Source organism: Ruditapes philippinarum, unplaced genomic scaffold (genome assembly GCF_026571515.1).
Source record: "Ruditapes philippinarum isolate M1 unplaced genomic scaffold, ASM2657151v2 ctg4697_1_1_1_1, whole genome shotgun sequence".
Classification (NCBI taxonomy): Eukaryota; Metazoa; Mollusca; class Bivalvia; order Venerida; family Veneridae; genus Ruditapes; species Ruditapes philippinarum.
The window spans coordinates 1-12,113 of NW_026857280.1; the positions used below are offsets into that span (position 1 = coordinate 1).

Below are 12,113 nucleotides of genomic sequence, written 5' to 3' on the forward strand. Positions count from 1 at the left end.
GTCTTCTGTATTCATTTATTCATAACAGAAAGCAACAATTCTGATATTGAAAGGTTTTGTTATCAGAACTGTTGCTAACCATTTTGTTGCATAACAAATGAAATAATTTGCAAAATACCAAAACGCAGTATATCAACCAAGTGTAGAGAAACAATATAACCTAAAGTCAGAGTTGAGAACAAAAGCCCCCTTGTTTCTTACCAGCTAACCATTCATCTATCTTCTTTTTTTCTTTCAGCTTCTCTTTCTTTTCAGCACTTAATCTATTTTTATTCAAAACTATTTTCAGTACTTTATCTAAACTTACTCAAAACAATTTTTAGCACTTAATCTGTGTGTATTCAAAATTATTGTTGGCATTTAAGGTGACAACAGACACTTTCCGTGGTACTCACATTTAAATGTCATTTAAACCAACTTTATTTAAGTAATAATTGTTATTTATTTAATCGTTGTGCTTTAAATGTCGTTGATCATCATAAAAAAATAACATATTGAAAAAATGCCTTTTGAAAATGATTGATTTTTAATAAAAATCCTAAAATTTTAAATCGTCATATCAAAGTCATTTTTTATCTTTTTGTCATCAAACTTTTGGAAAATAAACATACTTATAATATCTGGGGAACCGTGTCTCAAATTTTTTCTATCTTTTCTCAAAAAAATATTACGTAACGTCAAAAATTTTATGCGACATTTTTCACCACACATATTACGTAATTAAAGATAATAAAGTCGCTGATTGAGCAATCAAAAATCCCTGACACGGTTCCCTCCGTAAATGAATTTCCTTTCATGTGCTTTAAACCGCATGTTAATTGCTTGATTATTAAAAAAGTTATGTCGATTCAAAGTTAGTCCGACCCGCATCAAACGAAGTGTCATAAATCGGCTGTTCTCTCTCGGACCCCTACGTTTCACGCTAAATAATTGCATAATACACAAATATCGCACCAGAGAGGGTCACAAGTTGCGTTAACATACTTTAACAAACATTTTATGACCCAGTGACATCTGACCAATTAAAAAGTTGCTGATTAATATCAGTTTATAACGGAAATTTTCTTCAAATCTTAACGTGATTTACCGTCCGTCTGGTGTGACTTTCGGTAAAATTTGAGGGCACTCGGTGGGGGGAAATGGAATGCATTTGCGCACCGCTAGCGGGGTATTTAATTGTTTCACTTTTGAAGTTTATTATTATTATCATCAGCAGTATTATTATATTATACCAGTGTCAATCTGTCTGTGTATTCGTGTATGAATTCCGTTAAAATATAAATTAAAATAACAAAAAACCAGGTATATATATTAACGTACCTGAAAAAACTGAGCTTCTGACGGTCTTTTAAAGTCCATGGTAGATGTACAAATAAAACGGGATATTATATATTTTTTCCTCTAAAATTGATGTAAATGCTTCACATATTTTAATAGAAATAAAAGGTATCACTCGATCATTATGATCTGGCCTTCTTGACTTCTATTATCATGAATTACACGTATCATCTATGCACGACATAGAGATCCAGTTTCTACTGGGATATACAATAAATTCCATACTTTGTCTCAGGTTATTAGTACTGTGTTTCCATTTACTGGCGAACAATTTATTCAAAGCATTTCACTGATAATATATTTTATTATCTTTTTTATTGATTCGTAGAAGAAATAATCATCCTTAGACAACCTAAAATGGTTTAGAAATTTGTCAGGGACACCTTACCACAAGTCATATAGGCGTTCACATAAAAATGTTGTCTGTATTTTGTTGTTTTTTACTTGACATTGTTAGAAAACGAGGTTGAATGTAAAGCAAGTCCTTGAATCCGTTAAAAAAAAAGTCCATAAACACAATGTTATATCTATCAGATTAACGGGACAGACAAATTATTTTCACACACTATGGATATTTTATAAAATTAGCAACTATATTTCTAATCAACCCCGTGGTCGTGCGATTTGCCGCTATGCTTAATTATTTATGTTTCATACATTATGTTACGTACATTGGCCGATAATTTCCTATTTTATAAAAAAGGCTAAATAAAAGGTAGACGATTTCATAAAAGATGTACGGTATTTGTACGATACATGAATTACGAGTAGTATGGACCAATATAGATCGGTAATTCACGCATATATGGAACTACCGATTTCCCTCATTGATGCCTCAACAGGGGGCGGAGCGTTATCGATAATTGACAGGTTACGCGAATAGCCGATAAAAAATGGTACAGGTACCGTTTTAAAACGGTTTTAAAAACACATTTTTTGGACTAGCTGCTTCCAAAATTAAATCACGAATGTGTTCAGAAAAGGTTGATAAATCTACTAAGCAAAAAAATCTCATTTTAGGTATTTTCAGTGATAATTGACTCCCGTTGTCACCTTAAAAGGGTATGCCTCCAGATGAATGCTAATTTCATGAAAATTTTGATTTCTTTTTAAGGGAATATAATTTGGAGAGAACAAAAAAAGTACACTGAAAAAAGCACTTACAATCCATGTAAATCACCTTAAAGATGTCAAAATGTGCAAAAATAGGCTTTACTGCATATGTAACACAGTGGAAATATGGTGATAGATACTGCAAAATCAGTCATTAATCACACATAGCATGAAAATTATTACTTTAAAATATAATTATTTATTATTATTATTATTAGGATTATTGCTATCTAAAAATCATTTTCAGCACTTAATCTAAGTCTATTATTAATCAATTTTAGCACTTGTTCAAATGTTTATTCAAAAACAATTTCAGAAAGAAAATTTATTAAAAATCAAGTCATCAATTGTTTTTTAATGAAGCATAAATAATGAAAAAAGTTATAATAATCTATTATTTTAAAACTCGCCAAAAGAAAGTCTCAAAGACTTATCTTTTTAAATTTCATTTTTTTAACTTTTACAAAGAATGAAACACTGAACATGTTCCTTATCAACCACAATACATTTCAAAACATGCTAAAATATTTCACTTGCACTATCTATAATTATACTCTACAAATCTTACTAATAAGCTCTTAACCTTTAACCTGCAGGAGCTGTAAAATATTGTTATATGCCATCAGTACAGAGTGAGCTTTACACTGTTGGTAGCTCTATACATATGTTTTTGTGCTAACATATAAAAATCCTTTAACATTTCAATGGACATTCACAACAGGCCACAGGGCTTCTGTTAATGGTATTTTGCAGTCTTTTACTCCTCGATTTTGGCTTGTGACTTCCAAAATCTAATACTTTTCATTCTTTTCCTATATAATATGACTTCCAATGTTAGAGATCTTACAGTCTCTGACTTCCAAACTATTGAAATTTAATGGAAGCTCTGACAGGGCATATTAATTTCACCAATTCATCAGGTTAAGGGTGAAACAAATTAAAACAAATGTCTACAATAAAAGCATCAAAAATATGTTAGGAAATTTTTAACCTCTTCTTTTTCTTCTTCTTTTTTTTCTCAGGTGACCTTGCCTCATCGTCTGCCCCGGAGTCTAACGGCTTCAAGTGACTAGCAGGTGGAGCATCTGGCCCAGAGAACCCGCTTCCTGTAATCAGTCAAATAGTTCACTTCAAACATGATGTCATACTATCAAGGACTTAAAAGGGAATAATTCAGTGAATAACAATGCTAGACTTATTGACCTTTAAAGCAGTTACAGCCGATGATGACCCTGAAGATAGCTGTGATTTTTTTTTAGTTGTATAGATTTCTTCAGTGGTTGTGAAGAAAACTTAAACTTTGCATACTTAACTTTATAAAACTAAACTGTTTAAACCTAAGAAGTAATAAAGTTAACAAACAGATGTAATATTGGGCGAAAGTGAAATAAAACAAAATTAATTTACTTAATATAAAACTGTTTCAATTTTTTATTTGAGGCAGAAAATTTCTATAATTGTGTTAACTTTTATGAAAACTTATATATATTTTAATAATGAGGAAAATGTTGTCACAAAAATAACTTAGATGATTTAATCTAGCCTTTTCCCAACAGTATTTCAGTCATAATTTTTTATTAGGCAGGTAGTTTCCTAACCATCGTTCCTGAAGAGTTACACAAGTACTAGACTACCTTCCTCCGTGCTAATTGTTTTACATTATAGGATTAGAGCATCTCTTCCTTAGTTATATCATGTAAATTGTCTTTGTTTGTTATAATATGCCATATATTTTTATGTGCTTTATACATTTGTAGTCTCTTATAATTCTGTATAGAATGGCTATTTTATGTTGTATTATGTTGTACCATGTATAGATGAGACTTTAAAGGGACTCCACTGAAGTTTTTTTTATATGATAAGACTGGAAATAATTTTAATAATCACTAACTTGTGTGCAAAATTTTAGATCATTTGCTCTCGCGGTTTATCCAGGATAGTAATTCAAATTTGTAACAAGAACTGTCGGAGGACAGTATTGGCTCGACTATTCAAAAAATTGTCACAAGGGTGTTTTTATTAAGTATAATAATGCTAATTACCTATGAATACATAAAATTGACCTAAAAGGTACAAAGGCTTGTTATTAAGATGTTTTATCGAGTAAATCACTGCTTTATTATCATGAATGCATAAAAATGTCACAAAAAAGGCACAAACTCTTCAGTAGTTATGGAGATAACAGCTTACAAGTAAAACTTTATCATGAATTTCTTAGTTGAAAAAGGGGAGAAAAATCACCCTAAATGCAAGATAGAATTATGGATCTTGGTCAGGGACCTACAAGTATGATTCTAAATGCATATGTGAAGTTTTAAATAAATATCTTTAATAGTTATTGAGATATGTAAAACTTGCATGTAAACATTAACCAAGAGACTAAGTAGAAAAGGGGAGATGAATCAGCCTAAATGCGAGTAGAGTTATGGAACTTGGTAAGTGACATACAATTATGACTCTCCAATTATGATCCTAAGTACATTAAAGTAAAAGTTTCAAGTAAATATCTTTGAAGACCTTTAACCTTTAACCAAAATTTCTAAGTTTCAAAGGGACAAATAATTCTGCAAATATTGCAGGCAGAGTTATGCAATTTGCAAATTGATGTACATTGTTACTATAAAAAAAGTATTGTAAATTTCAATTGAATATCTCAAGCAATAATTGAGATATTTGACTTTACAAAAAAACTTTAACCAAAATTTCTAAGTTATAAAGGGGCATAATTCTGTAAATATCATAGGCAGAGTTATCCAACTTGTCAATCTGATGTACATTGTTACTATACACTAGATATCACTAAATGTGATAAATACCCCCACAAGACTGCTTCGGAAATGAGGATGTTACTAGTAACAGAATACCTTGTAAAAGAATTGAAATATAGAGTTTATAATGGTTGTGGGCAATGAAAGATAGTTGTGGTTCTTATAATTGTTGCATTTCCATTCAATGTGGTTGGCCATTGATGAAGTTTAATTGAATTACTCTGTAATAAGTCCAGAAAGACAAAGAAAATGAACAAAGGGCAATAACTCTATAAATACTGAAGATGGAGTTATAGTTCTTGTGCACTGCACTTCCTCTTATTGTGCCTGACCATTGTATGAAGTTGTTTTGAATTCCAACCAGTACGTTTTAAGTTACATGTATGCTCCTGGCAAGAAAAAGTATCAAAGGGCAGTAACTCTGTATTTTGTCAAAATGGAGTTATGGCTCTTGTGCACTGCACTTCCTTTTAATGTCCTTGACAACTGTATGAAGTTGTATTGAATTCCAAACAGTAGTTTTCAAGTTATGCTCTGGACAAGGAAAAGTAACAAAGGGCAATAACTCTGTAATTAGTAAAGATGGAGTTATGGTTCTTGTGCACTGCACTTTCTCTAAATGTGCTTGACCATTGTATGAAGTTATATTGAATTCCAACCATTAGTCTTCAAGTTATGGTCCGGACAAAAAAGGCAATGGAAAAGAAACAAAGGGCAGTTACTCTGTAATTACTTTAAATAGAGTTATGGTTCTTGTGCACTGCACTTCCCCTTATTGTGTTTGACAATTGTATGAAGTTGTTTTGAATTCCAACCAGTAGTTTTCAAGTTATGCCCCGGACAAGGAAAAGTAACAAAGGGCAATAACTCTGTAATTAGTAAAGATAGAGTTATGGTGCTTATGCACTGCACTTCCTCTCAATGTGCTTGACCACTGTATGTAGTTATATTGAATTCCAACCATTAGTCTTTAAGTTATGGTTCGGGCAAAAAAATCAATGGAAAAGTAACAAGCAAATTCGTTGAATTTATATCCCCCGCCGAGAACTGGTTATTATTAACACAACAACTGAAGACATAAGGTTTTATTTATATATTAATCATGGCATAAACAGTAATATTCTTTGAACTTGATAAATATTCAGGGCAATAACAGAGCCATAACTTTGTGTTAAATAGTAAAAAATCTGGAAATGCAAATGAGATGTATGCATACTACATAACTAATCAAGGGCCATAAATCTGAGTTATAAATATCTGACTGGAACAAGGCGACTATATGCATACCTCCTCTTAGTATCCCATAAAGTTTCATTGAATTCCAGCCAGTAGTAGCAGAGAAGTAGCGAGGAAAAAAATATTTTTCTATATGGATACTGCCTAACAAATCAAGGGCCATAACTCTGAGTTAAAGTGTCTGACCAGAACAAGCCGACGATATGCGCATCTCCTCTTGGTATTGAAGGTTCCCATAAAGTTTCGTTGAATTCCAGCCAGTAGACCACTTTGTAGAGAAAGTAGTGCGGAAACGATTTTTACTCTATATGCATACTACATAACTAATCAAAGGCCATAACTCTGAGTTAAAGGGTCTGACCGGAACAAGCCGAGGATATGCGCATCTCCTCTTGATATTGATGATTCCCATAAAAAAGTTTAGTTGAATTCCAGCCAGTAGTTGCAGAGAAGTAGCGCGGAAAACGATTTTTACTCCATATGCATACTGCATAACTAATGAAGGGCCATAACTCTGAGTTAAAAGGTCGGACCAAAACAAGCCGACAATATGCGCATCTCCTCTTGATATTGATGATTCCCATAAAGTTTCGTTGAATTCCAGCCAGTAGTTGCAGAGAACTACTCCGGAAACGAAATTGGGACGGACGGATGGACGGACGGACACACGGACAATGCCAAAACTATAACCCCCATCCAGATTCCATCGGCGGGGGAAAACAAAGGGCAATAACTCTGTAATTACTTTAGAAAGAGTTATGGTTCTTGTGCACTGCACTTCCCCTTATTGTGTTTGACAATTGTATGAATTTGTTTTGAATTCCAAACAGTAGTTTTCAAGTTATGCTCTGGACAAGGAAAAGTAACAAAGGGCAATAACTCAGTAATTAGTCAAGATGGAGTTATGGTTCTTGTGCACTGCACTTTCTCTCAATGTGCTTGACCATTGTATGAAGTTATATTGAATTCCAACCATTAGTCTTCAAGTTATGGTCCGGACAAAAAAGGCAATGGAAAAGTAACAAAGGGCAGTAACTCTGTAATTACTTTAGATAGAGTTATGGTTCTTGTGCACTGCACTACCCCTTATTGTGTTTGACAATTGTATGAAAATGTTTCGAATTCCAACCAGTAGTTTTCAAGTTATGCCCCGGACAAGGAAAAGTAACAAAGGGCAATAACTCTGTAATTAGTCAAGATAGAGTTATGGTTCTTGTGCACGGCACTTCCTCTCAATGTGCTTGACCATTGTATGTAGTTATATTGGATTCCAACCATTAGTCTTCAAGTTATGCTCCGGACAAGGAAAATGCAACAGATGTCTGGACCGACCGACCTCCCGACAGACCAACTGACCGACTGACCACCGGGTGACTCCTATATACCCCCCCAAACTTCGTTTTTCGGGGTATAATAAGTATTGTAAGTTTCAATTGAATATCTCAAGCAATAATTGAGATATTTGAATTTACAAAAAACTTTAACCAACGCAGACGCTGACGCCAATGCCGGGGCGACTACAATAGCTCTCATATTCTTCGAATAGTCGAGCTAAAAAATGACCCAAAATTGAAAATCTCCAGCTGATCTGTGTAAAAATTTGAGTTTTATGATTTATGGCTTTTGAACCTCAGTGGAGTTCCTTTAATAATAAATCATATATAAATATTTCTTTTCAAGAAAAAGCTAACCATAGCCTGTTGCACCATCGAGTTCCTTCTCGTAGGAGAAAGCTTGACGCTGGCGTGAAGAGTCAACAGTGTCCACTTTGATGGCGGAATCTTCACTGGCGATGCTAGCGGTCTTCTTGGCTGACAACGTACTCTGCTTAAGGTTGTCTCGATAAAGCTGGTCCTTCCTATAAATAGTAACACTTCTTTGTTTACATAAAATTCTAACATTCTAATGGTGATACTCCGGTCAACCCCGCAAATGTTGGTTTTTTCCCATCTAATCGCTGCCAGGTACCAACAAACTTTTACAGTAATAATTTGCTAAATATGATAATTATAAGTCCTTTTGGGATAATCAGTTTATGAGTGTAAACAGTGGTTAACAATAAAGCTATTATTAAACATCATGTTCATGTAAGCAGATAAACACCTTTAATACATTTGTACTTGAATTAATATTTTTCTCACTAATATATGCAAAATATATATACATGTACTGAAAAGTCACTTAGATTGTCTGTTTACTTTACATATTTTCATATTCTGTTAATTTACTTTACATATTTTCATATTCTGTTAATTTACTTTACATATTTTCATATTCTGTTAATTTACACATACACTTATGTATTGAATAAATTATAACTGCAAAATGACTGCAGCTTTTGTTAAGAGAACTAAATATTGTAAAATTCAGGAATTGTCTAGAATTATACTGAATTTTCACATTATTTGCAATACATGTAGATTCTATTCCAAATATAAGCATAATTTTAAGTTTCTTTAATTTCTTAGCTAAAGCATTCATCTTTTTCATGGAACTCTTCAAAACATGTACAGACATGTACAGACAACAGGCACAGATATACAAGATGATCTTGGTCTGCACTGACTCATACATGTGAACTTTTTTTAATGATCAAGTAGGAGATTTTTCTTAAAAAAGAGGGAAATTTTTGAATTTGCAATAAACAAAGATCAAAAAGAGGGAGATTTCTTTAATTTGTGAAAATACCCTTTACTTTCAGAAAAATCTTTGAAATATGGCTGCAAAAAGTGGGAGTCTCCCGCTAAAAATGGGAGAGTTCACATGTATGCTGACTGCATGTGTAAATTCAATTGCCACCAACAGTTTAAAAGTTAACAGAAAATTCAAGTTTAAACCTGAACTTCCTGAAATCTTTATGTCCATTGTCATGATTGTTATTGTGTGTATTCTTTTATAATGAATGTATTATATAACAAGTGAATTTAATAGTCATTGTATTATTTATATGAAATTGAAGTTTATAATAGTGCAAATCATATTATTTATGTCCGTTTTTTTTAATTTGTGCATTTCCCCAAAAAAATTTAGGTATAACATAGCGAGACTTTAACCAGTGCACCAAAAAATCTTCATATCCAATATTACAAGTGATATTACAGTTTATAACACTACTGATGAATAATGGAACTTTACATTCAATTTACTATTGCTATTTGCCATGTTTGTAGTTCTGTTTCATTTTCTCAGGATTAAAAATTTGAAATTTTCTACATGTAGCGTATGAATATAAAATATTTATTTCAGATATTGTTTTTTTCTGTTATAATGTTATCAAGTTATCAAAACAAACAAGAAATAACACTGTTGACCATGTAATATTTGATTGGGCCCAAACATAGAAGTGAGGATAAATGATATATATTATCAGTGAACACGAAAAAAACCCTTCACATCCAAAATACATAAAAATGTATATCTGGTGCACATTGAAATATCTAAATCCGGTGCACATCTTACCGACTAGACAATGTGTCTCGACTAGTTGATGTATCCCGGTCAGTGTCACTAACATTACTGTAACTCATCACTACCCGGTCACTTTAACCATATCAAAATATCAATTTATAATGTTTTAAATTTAAAGAAGCATGCATCCAGTACCATAAAATTTTTTATGAAAATTTAAAATCAGTTTTCCTTGGCTGTTGATGATAAGAGAATCTACCCATGCAACCAATGCAAGACAGTGTGCTGTCTTAAGTCAAGGTCTGCACTTTATGCTTTTTCAGTCAGTACATATTTTGAAATATCCCTTTAAAATGACAAAATATAATGGCGGACAATTCTATTAATCAAATGTTTGGCATAGTTAATGATTCAAAGAAGCATTATACTGGCAGACATTGTTATATGTGTACATGTAAAACTATTTTATAAACACTACAAAAGCTTGCAGAAGACGATTTGCTCAATTTTCCAAAGATAGAGCAAGAAAATGGCCTCTCTAAGGCTGTATCACATTTACTCACCTATAAGAGAGACCATTTATATGACACGGATCAAACTTTTGTACTAAAGTCTTTAACTTTCAATATTTTGTCATGGACTGCAATGATTTGCTTATAGAATGAGACGATATGTTTTTTTCAAAATGAAAGAAGAGCCAAGAGAGTACACTTTCCCTCGGAAAGCTCTTATTTTGTGAAAATAAATGTGAAGAAAGCATTCATTTCAGAACTTTTTATCACTTTATGATAATATTTTTTGTAAGAGGTTTTGTTCCTCTTTTTTCTATTTACTATTCCTTTTGAGACAAGATCATGGAAATCATACAATCAGGCAACAAATTTGATTGGTTATTTCACAAACACAGACTTTAAAATGACCAATGATTTGACATCTACTTACTATCTAATTCTGTCAATAACATATTTCACCTAGTGAGTAGGAAAAAAAACAACACACACACATACCTTTTGGGTTTTTCCCGCTTGTCACTGTAAAATAATATTTTCATGAAAACCTAATATTTTCTAAAACCAGACTTTCTTAAAACTATAAAAATGGTAAAGGTGACATTTTCAAATGTTGCTGTTTTTGGACAATTACAATTTTAACCTTGTTAGTTTTAATTAATGTCATAAAATAGGAATTTTTATTATTCAAGCAAACTGCTTTATTGTTAACAAAGTGAAATATAAATCAAGACAGCGTGTACAATTAAGAATATCTAAAAGTATTTTCATCACTTCAAACAAATGCCTTAGCAAACAAGCGTGTTAAAATAGTACAGTTGTGGGGGAGGAAGTATTATCAAAAGATACAGGCAGGAAATCACATTATCTCGAGAAATGCTTTAAAAAAATGCTGTTATATAAATGACATCATTTAAGACATTAGATGAGCTTATTCATTGATGTAGTCACTTCTTTTGATAACTTGCTTAACAAATTGCCAAAGTGTAAACAAATATGAATAATTCTGTTTGAATTAAATTTTATCCTTAATTCTTTCATAGAATGAAGCTAGTGTTTTTAAGATATACTATGCTCAAATTTGATATTAGAAAATATTGATAATTAATACATAGTCTCTTTGTAAATATAAAATAAACATGTTTTGACTTCACACAGAGTAGATATGTTGTGTTTAAAACTCCAAACACTATAGGTGGTCACAATATGAATATATGTTTTAAAGAAAAGACCTACTTTACTTGACCTGTAGGGAATGCAACATAGTTTATTCTTTATATTATTCAAATTAGACACATTGAGTAAGAAATTCATAAATTTCAATAAATTTATGTGATTAAAATATTTTACTGAAGGATAAGCATAGTATATCTTTAAAAAAAAATAGCATGAAAATAGTTTTTTTTTATGTTGCAAGATAATATGACTTCACATGGCCAATAAAGCTGTTAAAATTCTTACAGTGACCCAGTTAGACCACTAGGTGGTACCGGTTTTCTTGGATCTACGTTATAGACAGGGGAATCTTTCTCCTTCTTAGACTTCTTTCTCTGCTCGATTATTTTCTTACGTCGTAATGACTCCTCCCTCTTCTTACTGTAATTATAGCAAAATTTATTGATCAGACAAAAATATGTTTGACATGTTTTGTAACTTTATCTGACTTTATACAAGTCGATTTTTTAGTGTGCCGGGCTGTCCCATAGAAACTGTCAATGTCTGAAAAATATAATGTCTAAGC

General features: G+C 32.0%; 1 protein-coding gene across 1 annotated transcript in view; it reads right to left on the reverse strand.

Moving 5' to 3' along the window:
- Positions 1–166: 166 nt before the first annotated feature.
- The window catches only part of LOC132749260 (uncharacterized), a 30,641-nt gene continuing 18,694 nt past the window's right edge, over positions 167–12,113 (reverse strand). Inside the window, exons 7-12 of the mRNA XM_060738979.1 lie at positions 11,834–11,968; positions 10,871–10,894; positions 9,915–9,995; positions 8,147–8,313; positions 3,443–3,557; positions 167–263 (exon numbers count right to left, since the gene is read on the reverse strand). Coding sequence (XP_060594962.1) covers positions 167–263; positions 3,443–3,557; positions 8,147–8,313; positions 9,915–9,995; positions 10,871–10,894; positions 11,834–11,968 — 619 coding nt within the window. The remainder of the gene's footprint in view (positions 264–3,442; positions 3,558–8,146; positions 8,314–9,914; positions 9,996–10,870; positions 10,895–11,833; positions 11,969–12,113) is intronic.